At 39.9% G+C, this 26,334-nt stretch overlaps 1 protein-coding gene across 9 annotated transcripts in view; it reads right to left on the bottom strand.

Annotated features, from left to right (window-relative positions):
- GK (glycerol kinase) overlaps positions 1-26,334 on the bottom strand; it is a gene marked incomplete at its 3' end in the record, with an annotated part of 73,227 nt that overhangs the window by 26,420 nt on the left and 20,473 nt on the right. For 4 of the 9 annotated variants that reach the window (XM_080831159.1, XM_080831161.1, XM_080831162.1 and 1 more), the window contains exons 4-12: positions 22,631-22,708; positions 13,513-13,596; positions 9,898-9,974; positions 7,704-7,841; positions 4,240-4,349; positions 3,720-3,786; positions 2,624-2,641; positions 877-912; positions 430-497 (exon numbers count right to left, since the gene is read on the bottom strand). In XM_080831159.1, the coding sequence (XP_080687285.1) occupies positions 430-497; positions 877-912; positions 2,624-2,641; positions 3,720-3,786; positions 4,240-4,349; positions 7,704-7,841; positions 9,898-9,974; positions 13,513-13,596; positions 22,631-22,708 (676 nt within the window). The remainder of the gene's footprint in view (positions 1-429; positions 498-876; positions 913-2,623; positions 2,642-3,719; positions 3,787-4,239; positions 4,350-7,703; positions 7,842-9,897; positions 9,975-13,512; positions 13,597-22,630; positions 22,709-26,334) is intronic. The other 5 variants (XM_080831160.1, XM_080831165.1, XM_080831163.1 and 2 more) reach the window with 3 other exon arrangements.

Raw genomic sequence — 26,334 nt, 5'->3', positions numbered from 1 at the left:
ACACCCAACCTGGGGCTTGATCTCATGACCCTGAGATTATGAGTCACATGTTGTACAGACTGAGCCAGCCAGGCACTCCCAAAACATAGTTTTAAATCATGGCTCTTCCTCTCCTCTGCTCTGCCCTCCTCCACTCCCCACCTCCACCCCAACCAAAACCATTAACACTTTAAACCAAAATTTAGTTTCTGGATGGAAAATGTATTGAATTAAGATCTTTACAAGCCTCAGCAGTGTGTTTACATATGGCATAATGTATTTTATTTGAAGAAGAGAAGGAAAACTAAATGGCAAAAAACTTATTGGAACTCCTAAGCTATTGATTTTTAGCCTGAATCAACTTCAACAGGTTTTCCTCATTCAAAGGACCAAAGGGATAAACAAACAAACAAAACACTACTGGTTTTTGGGTCTGTTTCTTCAACTCACGTATTTTTGGCTTGACCATCCTGGAAGCACATTTGTCCCACCAATGCAGCAGACTGGTCCCCCAAACACTGAAAGCATAAATGACAATAAAGAACACTAAGACAGTATCATTAATTTCCCTTTTAGAACAGCCATAGGATTTATTTTTCCTTTCCTTCTTTTATCAAGGAATGGACTGTCTTGATTTTTGCATTGATTCCATTTGGCCACTTCCCCATTTCCTAATATTCCCTACAAGATAGTAGGTATGGGAAGGAAGAGTTAGAATTTGGTCAAAATGTTCTCAGTGGCCCACACTGTGTCACCTAAGAACAAGAATCAGCCAATTCTGCTGCTTTCACCTTTTTTCCATAGTTTCAGAAGGGGCAGACGGATTAAGATAGAGGAAGAAACCTCCTCACATGGAAGCAGGTAGGTTTGGGGAAGTAACAGGGAGAGGAAACTTACCCCAGATATTGGCACACCTTCCAAGGCCCCAGCTTTCTAATAAAATTTTAAAAAAGGATTATGAGTAATCACGAACTATTATCTCTACTAACACAACTGCAACAGGAATGAACACAAATAGCAACATGCCAGAGCATGTGGGCAGACAAGACAAAGGAAGTGTTTCAACTACATATGTGGTTCAATGACAGACACTAGACACAGTTCTAGAATGACAAGACGACACAGGGTATTGGTGAATGGACATCAAACACTGGGATGGGAATCAGAAACAAGGGGTCTACTCTTGGTTAGTTAGTGTTAAGTCCCTGAGCAGGCTGCTAAAACTTCTCTATGCCTCAATTTCTTGATGTATAAAATGGAGTCTAGGTAACATGAATGCCTAGGTCTGATAGCTCTTCGTTATCGTTGCCATTAATAAGGAAAACTAACACATCCTTTAAGACAAACATATGAACAGCTATCAAACTGGCACGGAACAGCCTCATTTTGGAAGGTTGTATTTTACCAAGTATCCTTCCTTATCCAAACTGCTTTTAAGAGAAGTAAGAAACCCAAGAGCGTTTGGATACTGGGTATTATTTGTTCATAGCCAACATCATTCTTCAAATTTAGATAAGCAAGAGTTAATTTAGGTCACACATAGTGGTTTTTATTTAGATCAAATATGGCTAGCATTCCAGGGAGAAAAATGAGATTTAAGTGGCTGTGTATTTTACCAAACTTCATTTTTTAAAAAAAAATTCTAATACAAAGCAATTTCTACTGGTATTAAGGAATTAGGGGGAAGGAACGTGATCCACAAAGTAGTGTGATGTACTAGGAACAGGGCCAAAACAAAGCTTTCTATGGACTGCCCCCTTGGTCTCCCACTGGTGAGCCTCTAGGAGCTTCAGATTCCCTATCTAGAAGAACAGAAGCTGCCTCACATAGCTATGATAAGGAAGCAATAGCATATATGTGGAAACCCTGTACAAAATAGAAAACATCTTCTAGATGGTGGATATTATTTTATTTCTTTCATGCCTTCTGTTTAATTCAAGACCTCCCTTTTTTATTTACTGGATATACCCTTAGGAAACCTGAACCTGGATAATAAGCGAAGGGTACACTTCCTAAGAACTGAAAGTGAATCTGTAGGAAACCGAGAGACTGTCTATCTCCATGTATTTAAATACGAGAAGGCTTTGCTGACACTATGGAGGTATTATCAAACTACCAGCGGGATCTACTCATGTGCATTCCAGCACATAAAGCGCTCCTTTTCCTTCACAGGGAGGGGGGGTTCTCCGGAGGACTGCTGGGACCGTCCTCTGGTGAAGCATGCAGAAAAAGTGACAGTGCATTTCCAACTAACTAGTCTGAAAGGCTGGTCAAGTATCACTTACAATAGGTATTTAGGACATTTAAAAACCACCTCTAATTTCCCTGTTAACGCCAAAGCCCAAAGCACATCACAACTGTACTTTGTCATGGGGAATATCAGAATTTCTCATTCCAGGAAACTAGCTTAGTCTTTTATTTGGAAACACCACTGTCAGTCTTATGGGAAACTTAAAAACAGACAGACATGACTGAGTTTAAAGAAAACCTAGAGCTTGTCTAGAGCTTATAGCAATTTGGAGGGTCATGGAGATTCTAGATAATCTGCTTAGTAAATGGACTTCTTCTTGTCTGAAACTAAACGGAAATGCACTGTATCTTTTCCAAATGAATGGGTAGCATAATTGGTGGGCAACCTACTCACCAGGCTATGAGAGATTTTCTATAGTCAGCAAGGGGGAAAAAGGAGGACAGAAGCACAATATTTTAAAAGCAAGAAAAAAACTAGGCCAGTAAATGCTTTTCCAACCATTCTCTAAAACTGTTTCTCAAGGATAAATTTTTTTCTCTGACCCAACGCAGTCTGTAGACAGCTATGAAGTCATCCAAGCACTTTTACTGCAGTTGAGCCGTGCTTCTCTTAGAAACTTACATGATGTTTTAGAAGGCTTTTTTATAAATGAAATATTTACAAACTCTGCTCAAGCTTTATCTAGAGCACTTAGTAATCAACTCTATTATTATTAACTCTATAAGTACAGTTTCTATTATTTGTCATGAAATGTCTAAATAATGTATTTTTCTGGTAACTGACCTTAGACATATTTTTAAATTTTATCGTAAATTCTAGATTTTTGTGCTCAAATACCAGTTCAAATCCTCCTGGAGGTTTTCATCCCTGACGTGTAATCAGAGATACTCAATGACACTAAGCACACTTTTTGCTGAAAGTACTTTTTCTCCCAGTTTTAGTGAAAGCAACAGTAGAATGTCCCTTATGGAAACCAGTTTAATTAGCAATCACAAATCAGAGACAGACTCTTTGTTTTCAGTTTCTTTGCTAAAGTTTTGCTCGGGCTGACAAAAAATCTAATATAAAAATGTGGTCTGGCCATGAAAAGACATACAACAGGAGAAAGAACACTAAAATGTGAAGAGTCCTTCCTCTAAATTGTAAGCACAAACTACTAAAGTTATTTCAACTAAAAGAATAAACAGGCTCAAACATTCCCATGCCACCCTCTGTAGTTAATTATTCCATTAATACTTTGAAAGTAGAATACTTAAAGAACGGCCAATTAAAGTTTATGAAATATAAAACCAACTGGTAAAAAGGATTCTAAAATTTTCAAGTTATAGAACTATTTAAGCAGCATTAAATTCTTATTTTATATACTACCACACTTACAGAAAAGTCACAACTCTCAAACTACAAAGTGTCACACAACTGACTTTTGAATTCTGAATAGTAAAGCTTTTTTTTTTTAATGAAATTTTTTTTTTTTTTTTTTTTTTTTTACCATTAGGCCATAGATCTCAGAAGAACTCCGGACATTTGGAAGAATCTTCATCGGAATTTCAAAAAATCTGAAAAACAGTAAGATAAGACTGGTTATATGACACTATTTTAAATAAATATCTAGAAACATTTATATGTTTTTAAAGACAAAAATGTAAATAGCAATTAAAAATGGACATATTTGAGCATGGAGTTAAATAATAAGCCAGCAGAACATAATTGTATGTTTGGGTATTTATCATTCTATCTTTATACAAGCTGATAAAAAATAAGAAGCACGCAGAAAACAAAGTACTTTTTTTTTTCACAAAATACTTTTCTAAAGAAACCTAACTTCCTAATCAAGACAATTAATTTGGCCTGTTTGCTATATATTCAACAATAGTCTCTTTTTTGAATACACAGTATAGACTTGTATATTGTAGTTGACAAAGTTTGGTGCTCCACCAACATAAGAAAATAGTAAGATTTAGGTTATAAATAGTAATGGGAAATGCTTTTTAGGGCAAAACACAACTCACTCGCAGAGCTCTTTATCCCATTCCAGAGAGTGAATGTTGAAAAGCATTGTCCTACTTGCATTTGTTACATCCGTACAGTGGACACCTCCATTGGCCCCTCCTGTCAAACTCTAGACAGAATAAAAGAACAGGTTAGATTTGTACTAATTTGCTATTTATTTATTTTTATTTTTAAAAAGATTTTAAAATATTTAGATTTAGTTGAGAGAGAGAGAGAGAGAGACAGGGCATGTGAACAGGAAGAGGGGCAGAGGGAGAGGGTCTGCCTGCTGAGCACAGAGTCCAATGCAGAGCTCCAAATCAGGACCCTGGGATTGTGACCTGAGCCAATATCAAAAGTCAAATGCTCAACCAACTGAGGCACCCCCTAATTTGCAATTTAATTTACATGCTGTCAAGGGCCATAATCAGTAGCAGAGTGCATGAAGCAGGAGAATGGAATATATCATTCATTTAATTTTCTAGTTTTCAGCAGTGTCCAATAGAAATATAATGCTAGCTACATACATAATTTTAAATTTTCTAATAGGTACATTTAAAAATATACGGAAGGTAAAATTAATTTTAATAATACTATATATTTTATTTAACCCAACAGAGCCAAAGTACCCTCTTATTTATTTAAGATTTTATTTTTAAAAGTTTTTTCAAATTACCCAATATGGGGTAGAGATTACTTGAAAATACGAATTTACAACCAATACGAAATTACAACCCTGAAATCAACAGTTGTATGCTCCAGTGGCTGAGGAGACCAGGCACCCCCCAAAACATTCTTTTAATATGAAAAATTATTACTGAGACAGACAACTTACCTATGTATTTATTTATTATTTTTTAAAAGATCTTATTTATTTATGTGACAGAGACAGACAGACAGCAGGGGCAGGAACACAGGCAGTGGGAGAAGGAGAGGGAAAGCAGGCTTCTTGCCAAGCAGGAAGCCAGATGTGGGGCTCGATCCCAGAACCCCAGGATCAGGACCTGAGCTGAAGGTAGACGCTTAACCATCTGAACCACCCAGGCACCCCTATTTTATATTATTTTAATTAATCTCTACATCCAACATGGGGCTTGAACTCACAACCCCTAGATCAAGAGTGGCATGTTCTACTGACTGAGCCAGCCAGGCACCCCAACATTTTACCTACTTAAGCATAGTATATATTTTACACTCACTGAACATATTGATTATTTGATATTTGATATCTGATATGGCTAGGAAGCAGTGCTTTCCCATATTTGAAGTGTTCAGTAGCCACACGTGCTTAAGTGGCTACCATATTAGACAACAGCATTCTAGTAAATTGGTAGTTAAACCGGAAAAAAACAATCAGTTTTGTTTTCATCTGTTATCTTTGGAAAAGGCAGTCTTACCACATTTGGCAAAATGAAATGTATCAGCATGTCTGCCTCTTCAGGATCTTATAGAACTCTGTGCTGCTGTTCCTCTGTTTGTGATTTAGTTTTTTTGAATAACAATTCTCACTGGGTTGTGCCTACCCAAGTATGTATCCTGAAAGCAGAGTTTTAAAATCTCCCGTGTTAATACCCCCCAGCACGGCTGCTTTCTTTTGTGTGGGAGCAGTAAGAGGTAAGAAAGGAACAACAGAGCAGAAAAGGCATCTCAGAAAAAAAAAAAAAAAAAAGAAAAGGCATCTCAGCACCTACACCCCCACCCAGCAGCTAACTGAGCTCCCTCCCTCGGCTCACAAGGGCCCCACCCTGCCTTACTCTGGTTTCAAACAACTGTCAGAACTACTGTCAGAAGTATTTCAATGTGACAGGTCTGAAAACTGCAAGCCAAGAGAGCACCAACCCCGGCGTGGCCTGGCCAAGCACAGGGAGGGCTAGGGAATGCACTGCTTCCTAGTGCTGGTTCTAGAAGATCTGCTCTGTGGATCTGGCAAGTGAGAATGGGGACACTATTCCTCTGAAGCTCTCCTGAATGTTGAAAAGATAATCACATACTTACTCAAGTAATTACAAATGAAATGATATGTGTGGGGATTTGCTTTACAATTATCTGTGGGGAGAAGAGTATGTGAGTGTAGCTGAAACAAGACTGGCCATAGTTGACTGCCGTAGCTGGTACACTGTTGCACAGGTTCATTACACTATTCCCTCTCTTGGGTATAGTTGAAAACGCCCATAATAAAAATAACAAAAGAACAAACAAAGAGAAAAGGGGAGAGAGAACATGTACTTTTGACATAACTCTGGGAAATGTCTAAAATGTTAGTTTCTACTCATCTGTGTTCAGCTTAGGCAAAAAGATTATACTTCAAAATTCCATTATGATTTTTTCATATTATGGTTTAATAAGAGACAGCTGCGTAATGCTGAAAGCAGATGATAGTCACACAGGTGTTCCATTATGTTAAATAGTTACTTCTTTTAAGAAATGACCACTGGAAAAGAGCATATGATAGGCAAGAGGAAAAAGACTACCTAAATTATGAATTACTAACTGATTACCTAAATTACTTTTTCTAAAGATAATAAAAAGGAGATGTGGTTTTGGTAATCACCCTCCATTTTTTTGGCAATAAAGCAAGAAAAGTAAGGAAGACCCAGGCAAAAATGCCTTTTTTTCCAAAGCATCTATTTAAAAATTTGAGGAAAAATTCACATTAGATTAACCATTAATCAGTTCAAAACAGACAACTCAGTGGCATTTAGCACATTCATGATGTTGTACACCCACACCTCTATCTAGTTCCAAGATACTTCCATCACCACAAAGGTATACTCTGTATCTATTAGTAATCATTCCCCCTTCCCCCAGCCCCCTACAACCTCTATTCTACTTTCTTTTTGCAAAAATGCCTCCTAAATGGAGGCTGAAATGTTCTGCTGTCTCTCAAGTGGCTTTTTAAAATAATTTTGCCAGCTAACAAGTTTCAACTCGAGGTGCCTGGATGGCTCAGTTGGTTGAGTGACAAACTTTGATTTCGGCTCAGGTCATGACCTCAGGGTCATGAGAACCCACGTCAGCTCCAAACTGGGCATGGAGCCTGCTTAAGATTCTCTTTCCCTTGCCCTCTGCCCCTCTCCCAGTTCATGCATACACACACACACACACACACACACACACACGCGCGCACGCTCTCTCTCTCTCTCTCTCTCAAAGAAATAAATAAATAAAACCTTTTTTAAAAAGTTTGAAGTCTTGGGGCGCCTGGGTGGCTCAGTGGGTTAAAGCCTCTGCCTTCGGCTCAGGTCATGGTCTCAGGGTCCTGGGATTGAGCCCCGCATTGGGCTCTCTGCTCAGCAGGGAGCCTGCTTCCCTTCCTCTCTCTCTGCCTGCCTCTCTGCCTACTTGTGATCTCTGTCTGTCAAATAAATAAATAAAATCTTAAAAAAAAAAGTTTGAAGTCTTAGTAGAAAATAGAGAGAAGGCAAGACCATTTAAAAAAATTCTCAAAAACTTTCTCCATACATAACATTATATTTAAACGTACCCAAATAAGCCATGAATCAATGGTCCCAAAAAGAGCTCTATCTTCTTCAACAGCCCTTTGAACTTTTCTCACGTTGTCAAGAAGCCAACGAAGTTTCACCGCACTGAAGTAAGTGCTAAGTGGAAGGCCTGTCTTGGACTAAACACAGTCATGAAATTCAGCCAGCAAACTGAAATAAAACACCAAACCAAGAACCTCAACAAATCGCAAAATATTCAATGGCCCTAAAGTCAGTCCCATGGTAATATGGATAAAAATAATTTTCCTATCTCATGGCACAGAAAAGCATGTTCATGAACAAAGATCAGCGTGATATGTTTGCAGTCCAAAGAGCATCCACGCTGCAAGGTAAAGAGAGAATTAAATGACACGACACCCTATAATCTAGATGGTGAGCAAGTGGATGTTAGCTTTTGTGTTATTATGTCCAGAACCTAGTCTGAAATTCTGCCTTTTCATTTCATGAAAGTGAAAACTTAAACTATTAAAAACCAGAGTATATTAAACGATAACCAGAAAATTTTAGGTTTTAAAACACATATAACAATATACTTGTATATGTAAAAAATATAAATATATACACTAACACACATATTCAAATAACATAAGTGGAGAATAAAGTAGAGCTCAAGGACATGCCAGAAGAAAGCAATACTGAGCTGCTCTGTATTAAGAAAGTAGTTGCCTAAAAACTCAGCGAGTATATTAAATAAAGGGAGGGTGTACTGAATAAAGGATAAATGCTAAATATAAAATACATACGGGCTTATCAGTCTTCCTCGAGAACAGATCGGATCCAACTCTTGTTTTTGTTAGTACATTAAATACCAAATATATTTATAAGAGCTGATGGAAGTGGTTAAGAAGATACATACATCAAAATAATGCAACTATCTTTCCCCTCCCCTAATCCTTAGTTTTCTGATTTATCCCCTAACTACAGTAAGTGATACCTTTTTCCTTCTTATCTGCTATGGATATGTTTGGTAAGAAAATTCAAACCAGACCAATACTTCAATGCACCCTCTAAGTTATGAATCTTAACTCATGGTTTTCTAGCTTTCCTAGAAAAAAAGTAAGACCAGTACTCAAAAATAAGGAGAGGAAATAAGTTATGAGAGATTATTCCTCTTTGATTTGAAGGACCAAGGGTCATCCCACAAAGTCAACAGTGAGGTAGTTGATAATATCTCATTTTAATGATTTAGGCAGCAAGTTGAAAAGTTGCCTAAAATGGTACTGAAGTGGGGTGTGGGGTGGAGAGGGTGGTTGGGTTATGGACTTTGGGGAGGGTTTGTGATATGGTGAGTGCTGTGTAGTGTGTGAACCTGACAATTCGCAGACTTGTACCCCTTGGGCAAATAATACATTATATGTTAATAAAAGTAATTAAAAAATTGAAAAAAAATGGCACTGAAGAGAAAAACATGCATCACTTGCAGCAAAGTGCAGCTGGAGGTGGGGGTGAGGGTTGGGCAGGGTGACAATGAGAAACAGAATAGGAAATGGGTAGGGGTATATTTAGGACTAGCTTGAAGTTATTCAGGGGGTGAGGGTAGGGAATGGTTTGTTAAATTGCTATATAATTAATGGGATTTGAACCCTAGTTTCAGAACCAAGAACCACTGTTTTAAGGGTCCCACTGACAAATATGAAGGGGATATGCCAAAAAACCAGAACTTCTTTTGGATGGTGGGAGAAGTGGGCCTTGACCTTCATAAGAAAAATACCTTGCCTGTTTCAAAAATTCTCTCTCCCTTAATTTAATTCGAGAGCTCTACATATAGACTGAAATTTATGCACCTTCTATCAGCCTCCTTCATATGAAAAAACTGGAAGGAGTTCTGTGAGGAGTTGGAGTGACTTTTCTCTCCCTGAATCCCGATGCCTAAAAACTCAAAAGCATCCAGAATTTTCTAGAAAACAAGAGGGAGTATGGTTTAAGCCACTGGGACACTTTATAATCCCCTCCAGACTATCAACCTCAGAATATAAATCCTCTAATCCACCACAGGGCAAGAAAACAGAAAGGTAAATACTTGAGTTGTCCTCAAATGTCTGCAGAGAATAGTGTAACATATCAAATAACTACTGTGCAACAGGATGTAAGGCCCAATTAGTCTTTCAGGTGAAATCTCTAAACCTTTTTTAAAAATAAGCATTCTTAGAGTATACTTTTGAAGAGATCTCTTACCTTGACAAAGTTATTATTTCCTGGAATTCTTTTACTAAGATTCTCAACGGTAGACTGGGTTCTTAGGTCAAGCCACACTATAGACCAAAATATAATAACATATATGAAAAACTTCATTTAAAAAATCAGATCTTACTGAAATCACTGTCAAGGACAGGAGACTGATTAGTTTCCATAAGCAATTAAAATGCTGAGCTTTCAAAGGATTGAAATTAGAAAATTAGAAATGAATGGGCATATTGTTAGAAAAAAGAATAAATTTATGAGGAAGAATTTAAAGCTTTTATGCCAAATTACAGACCAAGTTAGGAGAACAATACAAACCTGAGGGCACTTATTTGGTATCATTTTTATAGGAAAAAAAACACGAAAAAATGTTTTGGATAAGAAGTTTCTAAGAATACATGAGTACAGAGAAAATCTCCATGCTCTGCAGGCCAGTTGCCAGGGGCATAACACACAGGTCAGGATCACCGTACTAGGTAAAAGCAGGTACCTTATAAAACTTGGGAGCAACTTGTGACAAAGCACAGAACCTGGTACTATTTATTGAAGGAAAGAGTAAGATTCAGTCTCCCATGTATGAAATGCTTCTGTACATTGAACTCCTCCATTTCAAAAGCAGGCTAGAAGCCAGAATTGTTGGAAGAATTATTTAAAGGCCGCCATTCTTGCTCCATGCTGGATCATAAAAAATCTATTTTGGGAGATCAACATTATTTATACTAGTAAGTATCATCCACTTTCTGATCCTCTAGTGAAAATATTTCTGTTTTGCTTCCTGACAGAAGGCCTGAGAAAGAGAAGGTATCATCACACAGTACATAAAGCCACTGTGGAAGGTAACCGATAGGTCAGCGGAGTTCTGTTTATCAGATTTAAGTTTTGTACTTGACTTCTATCACTTTTAATCTATTAGCGGTCAGTTGGTATTTTTAGGCAATGACTGTGCTCAGATGCCTCCTGAAAAGCCTCAGGCCCATAGTTTATTTAAAGGGCACCAGGGAAGATAAAACAGGCTTGCCCACTTACACATGTGGAATGCTGGCCACTTAATTGCATAGTTTGGTTCACCCTTTACACTATTTTCTCCTCATGTAAAAAACAGTTCTTTTCGGTAGTGAATTTTAATCAGTTCTTTGTAATTACTTAAATTGTCATTTCCCCTGAGGGCTGCCTGAGCTTATTTTGACAGCGGCTACTTCAAGACAAGAGACTGGTTTCTGGGGCACCTGGGTGGCTCGGTCGGTTGGGCGTCTGCCTTTGGCTTGGGCTGTGGTCCCGGGAGCCCTGGGATCGGGCCTGACATCAGGCTCCCTGCTCAGTTGGGGAGTCCACTTCTCCCTCTCCATCTGCTTCCTGCCCCCTCTCCCCCCGTTCATGCTCTGTCTCTCTCAAATAAATAAATAAAATCTTAAAAAAAAAAAAAAAAACAGTGGTTTCTACAGGTGTGAGAAGCGGCAAGAAAAGGCTCGTCACAGCTGAGGAAAGAGGCGGCAGAGAGGAACGGCAGGGGAATCCGTGGTCTGTAGCCCACATCTGCATTTGCTGCCTGTATTCCTCTTGCTCCTGGGAACAGTATCTCAAATTCTCTTCAGGAAATCGTCCCTCCCTCAGTCTCAGTCACGTGGTTTGCCAGAGATTCGACCCTACCCCCAGCTCCAGGATCAGGCATGTCCCCATCCCAGTGACTGGCTCGGTAGACAGCGTGCGGTCGAATCAGCCCTACGGAGATTTGTGCTCAGTCTTCCAGAGCCCCTCTCCTCAGTGCCACTAGGCAGTGTGTGGCTGGGCCTGCTGCCCCCACGGAGAGAGAGCTGAACTGGCTCCATCGGAAGCCAGCCCGGAAGACTTGCGGGGAATCCAGGTCATATGGTCCAAGTCTAGAATCAAACAGCATCTGAACTAAGCTACTGTTTCACTACTGGTTCCGTGAACAAAAAGAATTACTTTTTAAAACATTTTTCACTTTATTTAATTAGGGTTGTGTTTTCTATTACTTGCGCTGTGATTGATGTAAGCCATTAGCAGCAGCTGCATGGAGTTGGCAAGAACTCCCCTGTCAAGGGCACCAAGGCAGTCTGCTTTTCACAGAGGGGCCATATGGCATGACTGCGACAAAAGTAGACTTTCCTCACAGGCAACCCCAGCAGATGTTAACAGAAGTAACCGGGAAAAGGAGAGGAATTCAACAGAGAAGTTCTGAGTCTGTGACAGAATTAACAAACACATCTCAATTCTCCATGTTTCAAGCCGCAGCAGGCTGGGGGTTAAAAATCAACTGGGTGTGTTTTGACTACCTACTCGTAAAAAATGAAATAGGATGGATTAGAATGGAAAATAACAGCGTTTGCAGAACTCTGTAAGTACGTGAAACTTTTTAGTTATATGAATTTGATGAATCATCATGTAAAATGTATTTCTCATCAAGGGACATGAACAAAGGACCTGAAAGTCATTATTCTGGGCTGTTTAATAACTCAAAGCCTCCTAGATCAGGACTTTTCTGTATTTTAATGTAAATAATCACTAAGGAGCTTAAAGATGGACCCCATTCCCTGAAATTCTAGAAAAGTAGGTCCAGGGAGGGAGCCCAGAAACACACCTTTTAAATAGGTGCCCGCCTTTTAAGAAACACTGTTAGATTCCACAACAGTGGCCCTTACCCAAAAAGCACACCAAAAACCCCGGAAAAATTTGAAATCACACATTCCAAGCCCTACCCTTGCACGATTCCGGCTGCAGGTCTAGGCAAGGAAGGCCTGAGTCTTTCTACTTCTGCTATAAGCATCCCAAGTTATTCAGTATTATATACTAGAACTTGAGAAGCTCTTTTCTAGGGCACGCAGTTTGTTCCAGTCGTTTCTTTAAAAACCAAATGACAGACAAACTGATGACCAGGTGGTTCTCAAGTCCCAGTGGCTCTGGGACTTAACTGCTCCTGGACAAAGCCCACTTACAGACCTGGGCACTTTACTCCTCACTTGAGAGCTTGCAAGTATCCACAGCAGATTCCACAGAATCAACCCCTCACCAAAATAAGTCAAGACACTGGACGTGAGATCAGGAGAGCCAAGTTCTAGGTCTTCTGATTTTGCCCCCCACAAGCTACGTGACTCAAGCAAGTCATTTAACCCCTTCTGGCTTAGATTTCCTGAATATAAAATAAGGCAGTTGGACTAGATGGTCTCCGTAGTCCCTCTCCGGCCATTACTCCGTGATCACAGAAGGCTGGCAGATTCACTTTGTTTTTGCAGCCCAAGAGTTTAAGGTAATTAGAATACATGGAACGAATTAGTACGACTGCCAAGGAGAAAAATGGTCAGTGGTGGATATACTACCAAACAATTCACGAATGCTCAAAATTAATTGAATTAAGAACAAAACAATTAGAAAACTCATTAAAGAAGCTAAGATGGCAGAATTAGATTTGCAGGAAGAGAGACCAAAAGCTAAAGAGAAGACCCCAAGCTGGAGGACCAAGCCCCTTGTGTAGATAATTTCTGAGAACAATCAAAAGAAGCGCCAGATCCGCATCTAGCAGTGGTGGTCAATCTCCCCCCTCACGTCTGAGTCGGGAGGTCGGGGAATGAGCAGAAGCCGGAGCACCAATACCTGAGGAAGTGCCAGCAGCCGGAACCGAAGAGCCAGAGCGAACAACGGCAACTGGGTCGGAAGGGCCGGGAGAAACTGGAGCGGCTGGAGCATTAGGAGAAATAATGGCAATTCATGCTAGAGGTGGCCAGATTCAAGGTCTGTGTTCTGTCACTGACGACTGGGAAAATGGCAGACCACTTGGGCAAGTTCCCCAGAACGAGCATTTTCTACGCGTGTGAGCATAGAATAAGCGGAGGAAGAGGCAGGGAGTGGATGGGCCACGAAGGCAGTGCCTGACGTCAGTCTCTGGTTCGGTCGACTTCGGCCGTGTGGACAAAGAGCAGGTACAGAATACGGGCTTCCACTTCTGGATGACTCACCCCTACCTCGTCGCAGAGCTGCACCCTGGGGAGCAAAGTGGCTCAGCGGGTTACTGAGTGCTCACCCTGCCCGAGATGGGAGACGGCTGTGTGCTGCAGCGAGCGAGCCTGCCTCAGCAAGGGGCGCCTAGGAGCGCGCCACAGTCTCTGTTGCGGCGATTTACAGAAGACAGGAAAAGGCTGCTCTGGGAAGGCATGGCCCCAAGAAAGTGTTTTCCTGATAAGGGTGGCAGGAGGTGAAGCCCACCGCCACAAACAGGAGAAGCATGTCCCAAGGGAACAGGGAACTGGTAAGTTCCACAGTAATTTGAGGAAAAAACTAAGGAAAACCGACGCTAGAGAGTCCAGAACACTAGACAGCCTGCTTTCATAAGGCATGTCCCTTATTTAGACCCAGTCGATCTGATTTATATGGTTCAAACCAGGGCACCTGGGTAGCTCCGTGGGTTAAGCCTCTGCCTCCCGCGCAGGTCATGGGCTCAGGGTCCTGAAATCGAGCCCCACATCGGGCTCCCCGCTCAGCAGGGAGCCTGCTCCCCCCCCACACCCTGCCCCCTGCCCGCCTCTCTGCCGACGTGTGATCTCCCTCTCTCTATCAAATAAATGAATAAAATCTTAAAAAAAAAAACCATTTTAAATGGTTCAAACCATGAAGTGAGTAAGTTTAAAAAAAAACCCACTTAGAGGATGTGATAAACTCTCATTTGTGTTAAAGTCACATCCAATATAGACCCATTAGATTTGGGCTAGTTTGAAAAACAAAGTTTTAAGAGTGAAGAGATATGTAATTACCTCAACATCCACCGACCAGGGTCAATTTGGTGGGAAGAATTGACTTTGAGAATATTTAGAAATTTCTATCAGTTTTGATTAGTCAGAACAATTAAAGGGAAAAGTACCTAAGAAAAAAATTTAAAATCGACCAGAAATAATGGAAATTATTTTCAATGGACTGGAAGCAAAGGCAAATAACGAAATCTCCTCTGGGAGCACGGACTGGGAGGAGGAGCTACAGGGAGGACGGGAAAGGAGTTGCCCTGAGGCCCCAGGTTCAGGGGCACACCCTAAGCAAGGACTGCTGACAGTTACACAAAGTGTTATCAGCTCGCTTCCCCCACAGAGACAGCATAATAGTCAACCAGATTTAACTGCTTTGTGTCATCACTTGCCAAAAGTTAAACTATTAATTAAGCTGGGTAAGAGGTCACTTGCAAAGGACAAGAGACTGTAATTGATGACTGTCCCTCGCCTGATGACATTTTCAGAAATCACAAGTGGCCAAAAGAAAAATGGAGTGTAAGGGAGGGGGGTGATTTAAAACATATATTCACCACAATGGGGGGGGGGCTAAAAACTATTTCAGCTCTTAGGTGTATATATGGCAACATACCAATGACTCACTCAAGTGTGTGTGACCCAGGTAAGCTCTGCATTTTTCCCAAGAACACCTGTCATGGATAAGTCAATCATTCCATTTGGCATTTCTGGATTAAAAAGACCAGCAGCCAATTCAGAACAGTAGCCATGGCTACCACTTACGGAAACCTTCTCATCTGCTAGGCACTATAAATACTCTACATGTATTAACTCACTCATTTTTACCTCACGTCTAAGAGGTCCACACTTAAATTGTTAAATTGTCTCCATTTTAACTGTCGAGGTAATGGGCACAGAATGGTAGTAAGTGGAAAAGTCAGGATTTGAACCCAGAGTCTGAATCCAGCATGAAACCCCTACCATGCAGGTAAGCCAGAATGAATTCAAAATCTTAAATGGAATATAAACAAACAGCAAAGATCAGAAACCTCAGAGTTGAAATCAAATCCAGTTTCTTTTTAAATTGGCCAGAGTTGAAGAATTCATTAATTGCAAAATACACAATTTTTTTTTTTTACCCCAGACTGAAGGAAATGTAAGACATTCAAAGAATCTGGTAATAAACAACTTGAAATAAGGAGAAATTAAGTATATCTTGACCAAGTTGAATATTCTAGATCTTACAAAAATAAAAACATCTGCTCCTTTCCAAAGCAAAACAATAAAAACAAAACTACGCTTTTGATGTTTAAAACAAGTGTGCTTCCAAGTTTTAAGTAGCTTGTCATTTAGCGTTTTCTTTCATGCTGACACTCTGAAATATAATCCAGTCCCAGAAAAGGTTAAAAAAATTGAGCTCAAGGTCCTTCAGTTCTTGACAAATGATTACACAGGTTTAATCACTGGCCCAGGGTGAACCAGTACATAAAAAGGAAAAAAGGCAAAGAGGATGATCCATGTTTATAACTACAGCACTCTGCATGAACAGTTGTATGTCATAGGGATCTTGATTTTTTAAAAAGATTTTATTTATTTATTGGAGGGGCGGGGACAAGCAACACTGTGCTGAGTGCAGAGCCCAACATGGGGCTTGATCCCATGACCCTGAGAGATCATGAACTGAGTCGAAATCAAGAGTCTGATGCTCAACCAAATGGGCCCATGCAGGCACCCCTATTTTTATTTTTTTAAGATTTTATTTATTTATTTATTTATTTATTTTATATATTTTTTTAAGATTTTATTTGAAGTAATCTCTATACCTAACGTGGGGCTCAAAATTACAACCCCAAGATCAAGGGTCACATGTTCACCAGCTGAGCCACAGGAAACTTTAAATCCAACATCTTAGGAAAGAAATGTTTGTCATACCATTTAACTAAAGAAAAATGGATCGGAGAAAAATGATTTTTGTCAGTGGTTTTCTTTCATATACTAAAGGTCTTAAATCAGTGGCTCTTGCCTCCCTGGATGTAAGTCTTTAATATGAATAATACTTTGATATTAAAGCATGAGCTGCGCTCTATAGAAAGCTACCAGATGGTGCCATGCACACCCATCGACTGTACCAGAGAATGACAAAATCTATCCAAGGAGGAGTTGTGCCATTCTCATTAGGGCAGAACATTTCACTGGTAGCATCAGTGAAATGTGCACAAGAAGATATTAAACGTCACTGATTCAAGCCATTCCCCCCACTTCAGTGGTTCTGGGCTTGGTTGTGCCATTGTAGTTGTGCTCAGTTTCATCTGCAGTGTATTTGTAAATCCAGCAAGGTATGCAGACCACTAATAAAAGTTGGTTTTAGGGGCATCTGGCTGGCCCAGTCATTAAGCATCTGCCTTGGGCTCAGGTCATGACCCCTGGGTCCTGGGACTGAGCCCCACATTGGGGTCCCTGCCTAGCGGGAAGCCTGCTTCTCTCTTTCCCACTCCCCTTGTTTGTGTTTCCTCTCTCACTGTGTCTCCCTCTGTCAAATAAATAAATAAAATCTTTTTTTTTTAAAGTTGGTTTTGGAAGAAAAAGGCTTAGAAAAATGGCAGGGGTTGGGGTAGAGGGAAGTCCTTGGAAAAGAATACTGATGAAGGGAATGCTAAGAGGGAGAGAGAAAAGCACCACAGGGGCAAGGATGAGTGAAGACAGAGGAGAGAAGCCAAAGGACGCAAGGGCCACAAAGGTCCTGCAATCCAGCCAGGTGGCCCACCAGAGTCAACGGCTACATCATGGCCACATCATGGCCACATCATGGCCCAGCAATTGCAAAGCAGTGATGCCCAGTGACACTGCTCATTTCAGGTACCACACCAATGTCTACCTCACAATTAACACACATTCTCAAACTGTATGAAACGGGCCATCTGTGCCTCCATGGACTGATTTTAAGCTTTTTTCTGTGCCTGCGACTGTATCTGTTACAAAAGACATCAGTAAACAAATACACCTTTATTGCAAACAAGAAAAACACAGCCTTTCTCAGCTTTCAGCCTTTCCATCATATGTATTTCAGGTCCACCGATAGGACAGGTACCGGGGGGTGATGGCTTATTAAGCTTATTAAGCTTATTATTAATAAGCTGATTGCTTATTAAGGACCTCTGGACCATAAACCAGAAGGCCACATAAAAAAAGCAATTTTTAAGAAATATAAGTGTAGACTGCTTCTCTTGTTGGCTTGTCTATAACAAACACTGCGCATCGGTTACATAATTAAGTAAAGAGAGATGAAGAGGACAGGCCTAGAGTGAAAGATTTATAAGAGAAAGGCATGGGGGAGGGGGGGAGAGAGAGAGAGAGAGAATCAAACCCACAGACTGTGGTATAAACAAAGACGAAGCTCAAAGGCAAAGACAGGTGAAAATCTGATTCCATTTCTACCAGTCCCACCCTGTGTTAAGAGAAAGCTGCTGAAGATTTAATATTATGTTGATATTCTCAACTGAGACTTGCATGGAGATATGACACCTGAGCGTTTTCCTGGGTGACATGAAAGGGGAGGCAGAATCTATCCTTGTCATAATTGAGTAGTGGCTCCCCTTCTCAGCTCATTGCTCCTTCCTTCTCTCCCTTTTCTATTCGCTTTCCCTTCCCACTTCTAGATTCCTCTCTTGAGCCTTGAGTCTCAAAGGCAAGCATGGTGACTGCCCGGTTCGTCACCAGCTGCCTAGGCTTATCATAGAACCTGTATGTACACAGAAGGGCACTTGAACTTTTGTTGAATAATTTACCTTCATTCCTACAGTGATGTCATCTGTAATAAAATGAGACTTTCACCTCTCTGGTAATGACTTTTAAGTCTCCACCTTACATTTGAACAATCTCTTTATACAAGAGCCACAAACCTATTTTCTCAGAAATGAGCTTTGATTACAAGTCTAATATTCACCTTGTTCAAAGAAGTCAGCCATTTTTCTCCCAGGCTGACAGCCATTAAATCTCAATTTCCGTCCATTCTCTGAGGCTAAAAATCTTGCAGCCCTGTCCCCCCCTTATCTTTATGCCCTATCTGATTTACAAACAAAGAGGTTGTGACTTCCCTCTGAAAGGTCTTTCCAGTTTGCCTTCTCTCTACTGTCTTGGCACTAATCCCATCCACTGATTACCAGTCTCAATGCTTTTACCAGATTTTTATGAGAAACTAATCTCGTCCTTTTTAATGTACTTACTTACATATTTGGATTTAAATGCCTTCTATTTGTCCTTCCTTCCTTCCTGTTTCACATTCCTTTTTCTTTCCTTTCCTGCCTTTTAAAAAAAAAATCATTCAACATTCCTCCGTTATAAACTTGTTAATTATACATTATTTTACTCTCATTGCTTACCCTGGAGATTATTACAACATGCATCCTTGACAATACAAGGACCTCAAAACAGTTTATAGACTCATCTACCCCAAATTCCTTTCATGTACAACTGTTGCCAAGTCTTTTGATTCTTAATAAATTTTGAACATCATAAGATGTTACTATTTTATGCCACCAAATTAGCCGTTTTTGTCTTTGCTTTTGTATTTCACCTTAATTTTCATGGGTACAGAATCCTAGATGAAGTTATGTTCATTTAGCACTTTAGAGATTTCATTCTACGGTATTCAGACTTACTTTGCTACCATTGAAAAATCAACAGAAAGTCAGTGTGGGCTCTCTTGAAGGTCATAACCTCTGGCTACATAGTTTTCCTTTTTATCTTCAGGTCTCCGTATATGTTTACATATGGCTTTCTGTATATTTATCTTGCCTGGGAATCACAGTGCTTCCTGAATCTGTATCTTTCATCAGTTTTGAAAAACCTTACCGTTTCTCTCTCTTCTCCTCTTGGGACTCCAATTACAAGTATGTTAGACCTCCTCACCTCACCCCATCTTTCTCCCACATTATCTTCAGTTTTCTAAACCTTGTCTCCCTGTGCTCTAGTCTGGATATTTACTTCTGATCTCTCTTCCAGTCAACTAATTCATCTTCAACTGTGTCTAATCTGATGTAAAACTCATCAACTGAGCTTTTAATACAGTTCCAGAATTTCTGTTTTTAATTTTCCAACTCTTGGCTAAGATGATCAATCCTGTCAAGGGATTCCTTGAACATGTTGATTATGATTAAAGTCCAGTAACTCTAATATCAGGATTTCTTATGGGTTGGTTTCTAAGGTTATCTGTTTCTGTTGGTTTTTAGCCATGTCTTGTTTTGTATGCTTAATTATTTTTATAGAAAACTAGAAATCATATATGAAAAATTCTAAGAGATAATTTTCCTCCAGGAAGGGTTCATTTTTGTTTCTGAAAGGAAGTTAGGCTAAGAGCATTAGCAATCTTAGTACTTTAACTTACTTGAATCTGGGCTCTCAGTACTTTAACTTACTTGAATCTGGGCTCTAAGTCCTGTGATGGGTAGTGTATTCCTACTTTACCTTACTACGAGGGGTGGCCCTTCACAGATGCAAGATTTTGCCCACATTCATCTCTACTCCTGCCAGCCTGACTACCTTTTGCCTCCCTATTTCCATGAACCTATGAAAATGCTACTTAGCCTCAGATACCGCTCTTAGAATCTACAAGTATTTCTAGGGAATAAGCAGCACCAAATGCCAGGCTTATCTCTCTGGGCTTTCCCTCTCTCCTGGATTTTGGTCCCATAATTCCTCACTGCCTTGGTAGCCTTCCAGTCCCTCAGACAGTTTTATTTTGTTTTGTACAACTTCTCGAGCCGTTCTCGAGAGGTGCATTTGAAATAGCCCATTCCACCATATGGGAAGGTAACTCTCCTTTATTACTCATTTTGTTCCATGTTACCCAGTGTATGGCTTTCAGTGCCCTCCATATCCTCACCAACCCCTTTTTAACCAAACGAGAACACAAGCTTGAGGGTTGGAGAGAGTTATGTTCAAACTGTGGCTTTACCTCTACTTACAGCTATGTGGCAATGGACAAGTTATGCAGCTGTTTCCCCCATAATTCATTTGTAAGAAAAGGCATGTAAAACCTGCTTCGGGATTAAATCATTGAGATTAAATAATATGGGCAAAGTGTTTAGCACCATGTGTAGCACACAGTAATGTTAGGACTTACTGAGCATTATTATCACTGCTAGTTCTATCTGCAAATCTGATCACTCTCTTCACTCTGGTGAGATATGTGTAGATATTTTCACTTTTATAACTTGTTCACGCTAGCCCTCATTTTTCGTTTTTCCTAATATAATCCAACACATTCTTCAAGGTCTAGGACGGAGTTCAGGTTCCCCCAACGGTATGTCCAAAATTCAAAATCCATACTAACATGTCCTTGCTCTAATTCCTATTCATTTTACCAGCATAATTTATCAATGATTCCCTAATTTTGTGTAGTCTCTTACCAAAACTAGGTTATAAAATGTTTATAGAACTGGCCAGTAACTCATACCCTCTATAACACACCCAGTATAGCACCAAACACATGAGTTCTCAGACATGAGCCTGGCTCAGGATTGAAAAAAGTTCACATTCTACAGATGCAGTAGAAATTAGTACTGAAAAGCACACAGGATGGGGCACAGAGGGACGATGGTAAAAGAAAAGGAAACAAATGCATAAGCACATCAGAAAAGAAAGTATTTCTGATAAAACTTTTACTTAAATCTTTTACTTTAAGTATAACTTCAACTAACCTAGTTGCATTATTTTAAAATGACAACTCAAAGTCCAAAGTTGCATTTTTACAATTCAAAGTTAGAGTTTAACAGGAACTTTCTGGTTCCTTTGAGAAGGTCCTTCCTTTTCCTTAAGGGGGAAAAAAAAAGTAAAACCCTAACTAGTTCAAGAAGTTGGCAAATAGTGATCCGTGAAAGAGTACCCCCTGGGTATCAGTCATGAAAATTGTAATGTCCTGCTTTACTTGTATTCAACATGATCTGCTCATGAGAATGAAAATAAAATAAAGATTTAAAACATGTACTTTTGACCTATGACCTATGGTTGCAATTCTTTGACATTTCTGAGCCTTTAATTTTTTTTATCACAAGTACAGAAGACATACTAAATGGTCTCTGATAACACAGTAACATTAAATACCTTAATTTTTTATAAAGGTTTTTTCTAAAGGTTTCATGCTATTCTTACAAGGCACCATTTTAGTGTATTTTCTGCTTGAATATCACTTTCTTCCAATCAATACTAAAGTAACTATACTACTCAAATAAGTATCAAGTAAAAACAGGTCACTCTAGAAATCATCCCATCTCTGCTTCTGCCTCCATTCCCCACCTCACAACCTGGTATTTTATTGACAAAAGCTTGTGTTTTGCTATTTGTGAACAGAATGATGCATTTCAGTGACAGTATATTTACAACAAACTTCTCCTTTTAGCAACTGACAGCGTCATTTACCACCCAAATGTCACGTGCGAAGAGTATGCTACATTATACTCATGGTCATTCACATTTAAGTAAGATGTGATACCTAATGTTGGTGGTATTTGCAATTTTGAGTTCTTGAACCCCTGCTGAAACAGCCCGATGTGTAGCAGAAGGAGCTAAAGTGTAGAGATTTTATTTTCATAACCTCAGATGAGTCAATTCCAATTACTAGATGGGAAGAACAAGTACACAAGTACCTCAGAGAGAGATGACTGTGAACATGTGTAATTTTGATTTTTCAGGGGAGGAGGCGTGATCTCTTTTAGGTGTCAGGAACAGCAGGGACTATGAAACATTTGTGGCAACGCTGAATCATTTGTATAATACAAATAATCAGGAAAAGGAAAAAGTAAGAGAAAGATGTGACTCAAGATGTCAATAAATACCTGAAAGTGGCAAGTAGAGAACAGCTCATTTCTTAGAGGACTATTCTGGCCATCCCATCCGAGTACAGGACACACGGCTGCACGCTTTCTCAGCCACACATTTCAGGGGGCCAGTGCTTGCAAGGGGAGAAAGACTTTGCATTTGACATCCATGAACAAACAGCTTACCCACAGCATTGTAGAGAGGCTCTCCGGTTAACTTGTCCCAGACTACAGTGGTTTCCCTCTGGTTACTGACACCAATAGCTTCAAAGAGAAGATTAAACAGAAAGGAATATAAATTAAACAAGCGGGAAACTACTTCAGGAGAATAGTTCTCATGTGTTGTTGTTTTTGTTTTTTTTTTTAACAAGCATAACGAAACATAACAATTTGAAAAAACACTTGGCACTTCTGTAGTGGCAATGAATATACTGTCTGTGAGCAGCTCTGGGAGAAGTAAACACCCACTGTCAAGTGCTTCTCTGTATTTCTGCAAGACTGCTCCCCACTTCACTACGAGCACACGACAACACGGACCCCCGTCTGTATCTAAATGAAAGGCTCCCAGATGACCTTATAAAAAAGGGAATGCACTAATTTCAAATTTACAATACCCAATTCATTATTCTATGGATACCAATAATCACCTCATCCATTTACTTATGAACTGCTATAGGCAATTTCCCTCTGGGGGCACGTGCACGCCTACATTTTAAGAGAACAGCTACAGATAAAATCCTTCACACTGGGCAACCTCCTATTGTGGTTCTTCAGAAATTGTTTTGTTTCCGTAATGGAGTATGTTCTAAGACGTATGAATTTGAATAAGGCATAAATACAATATGTGATGGCATTTACATTACACTGACCTTCACACAACTCAAACACTGTAGTCGTAGTTATTCTAGGTAAAAATACTAACCCATGTCATTTTATTCAATTCAGCTTGATTCGGCTGTAGCAGAGGCTCTCAGACTCGGCTGTACATCAGAACCAACCAGAGAGCTTTTTAAAAAAAATATCAGTGCCCAGGCCATGACCCAAACATTCCAATTTAACAGACTGGGGTAGGATCTGAACATCAGTATTTTTCCTTTACAACTCAACAAGCGATTCTACCACGCAGCCTGGGTTGAAGACACCAGGCTGAAGGATCGAACTCTCTAGAGCGTAAGGCGAGGACTGACTTTAAAGGCTCTATAATCAATAATAGGTCTTCCCCTTAAATTTCCCCGAAAACCATTCATCATGTGACCATTCAGACAGCACTTCTAGTGATAAAATACTACCTCTCTCGAGGCAGACCAATTTTTATTCACAACTTTGTTATTTTAAAAAAATCTTCTTCCTTGTAGTTTTCACCTACAGATCTCTGCTACAGGCTTTGCAGATATATGGTATAAGGTTAATACTTTTCCTACATGCAAGTTTTTCACAAACTTGAGGCAGCTATAATTGACCCCCAGGTCTTCTCTTCCCCTGTGTAAGCTAAACAGTCTAATTTCCTTCCACTGCTCCCACCATATGGCATGGTTTATTTATTTTTAAGTAATCCCTATGCCCAGCATGGGGCTCAAGCTCACAACCTCACAACCCCAAGATCAAGAGTCAGATGCTCTCCTGACAGAGCCAGCCAGGCACCCTTCCATGTGGCGTCATTTAAAATCCCTTCACCACCACCCCAGGAACACCCAACTTTCTGTCTGTACTGTTCAAATTGTATGCCCAGAATAAAACACGATAGGAATTTCTGACCAGCAGAGACCTGAGCAGGACCAATAGTTCCCTTGTGCTAAATAATCTTCTTTTTAAAGCTCAAAACAACCATTTATCTTAAAACAATACACTAAAATCTAAATAAAAAAGTAATTACTTAGATTTTTTACTTTAAGGAGATTTTGTGTGTAACAGTAATGAAAACTGGCCTATGGAAAATGAACAACATATGTACTTTACTGAGGTCTATAATTGACACAGAACATAGTTTCAGGTATACAATACAATTGGGTAGGTGTATGTACTGCAGAGAGATCACAGTAAACCTAGTATCCTGTCAGCATACAAAGTTACATAATATGCAATACAATACTGTTGACTATAGTCACCACGCTGTACAATAGATCCCCATGACTTACCTGTTTTATGACTGGAGTTTGTATTTCATCTCCCTTCTCCCATTCTGCCCCCCTCCCACCAGCAACCACTGATCTGTTCTCTGCATCTCTGAGTTTTGTGTTGTTTTTTGAATTCCACATAAAAGTAAAGTCCTACAGTGTTTGTCTTCCTCTGACTTATTTCACTTAACATACGCTTAAGGTCCATCCATGTGGTCACAAATGACAAGAGTTCATTTTTCATGGCTGAATAATATTCCACTGGATATTCCATTCATCCATCAATGGACACTATGGGTGTTCCTATCTTGGCTATTGTGAATAACTGCAATGAACATAGGGGTATGTTTATCTTTTTGAATTAGTGTTTTCATTTTCTTTGGATAAATACCCAGCAGTGGAATTGCTGGATTATATGGTAGTTCTGTTTTTACTTTTTTGAGGAACCTGCACACTGTTTTCCACAGTGGCTGTACCAGTTTGCATTCTCATCAACAGAGCGTGACGGTTCCCCTTCCTCCACATCCTCCCTAATGGCTGTCATGGTCTTTTTGACAACAGCCATTCTGATAGGTGTGATGGGATATTTCACTGTGGTTTTGATCTGTACTTCCCTGATAATGAGTGATGATGAGCATCTTTTCATATGCTGTGGGACATCTGTAGGACTTCTCTGGAAAAGTGACATTTGGGTCCCACGATCATTTTTTTTAATTTATTTATTTGACAGACAGAGATCACAAGTAGGCAGAGAGGCAGACAGAGAGAGAGGGAGAAGCAGGCTCCCTGCTGAGCAGAGAGCCCAATGCGGGGCTCGATCCCAGGACCCTGGGATCATGACCTGAGCTGAAGGCAGAGGCTTTAACCCACTGAGTCACCCAGGTGCCCCCCTCCCCGTGATCATTTTTTAATCAGACTGTTTCTTTGCTATTATTGAGTTGTAGTTCTTTGTAATTTTGGATATTAACCCCTTATCAGATAACATGATTTGCAAATACATTTTCCCATTCAGTAGGTTGCCTATTTTGTTGATGGTTTCCTTTGCTGGGCAGAGGCCTTTTTGTTTAGTTTTTGATTACTGATTCAAGCTCTTTGCTTATGTTTGGCCTATTCAGGTTTTCTATTTCTTCATGATTCAGTCTGAGAGGACTGTAGGTTTCCAGGAATGTATCAATTTCTTCTAGGTTGTCCAACTTACTGACCTATAATTGTTCATAGCATTCTCTTACGATGCTTTGTGTTTCTTTGGTATCAGTTGTAACTTCCTCCCTTTCATTTCTTATTTATTTGAGCCCTTTCTTTTTTTTTTCTTAGAGAGTCTAGCTAATAGTTTATCTAAATAACCTATATCCAAAGCAAATTTACTTACCAGAACACCTTTTCTAAAGGTACAAAGATGACTGACAGTTTTTACTTCAAGAAACTTCAAGGCATAGGGTAAAAGGAAGAGATTTGGGGGCATTTCCTTAATATCAGAAGACACTAATGTTTGTAGTAATAAAGATGGAAGACAAAGGAGAATGTGGTGGGGGAGCTGGGGAGCTAGAAATCAATTGGACATGGTCTTGATTCTTGTAGTGACAGGAGGGGATGAGATTAATGCACAGGTGGAGGGAGGCGCCTCAAGAAGACAAAAGGCTATTGCTTTCCTTGGGATGTGGGAGTGGGTAAGAGTTTTAGGTAAGTACAGGAATAGGAAATGAGGAATTAAGCCCCCACAGCCTCAGTGTTCTCTGTGAAGTAGAACACAAGGTTATCTGCTCAAATGAGCTCAAG

Source organism: Martes martes (genome assembly GCF_963455335.1).
Source record: "Martes martes genome assembly, chromosome: X".
Taxonomy (NCBI): domain Eukaryota; kingdom Metazoa; phylum Chordata; class Mammalia; order Carnivora; family Mustelidae; genus Martes; species Martes martes.
This window is presented reverse-complemented; position numbering and strand designations above follow the sequence as displayed.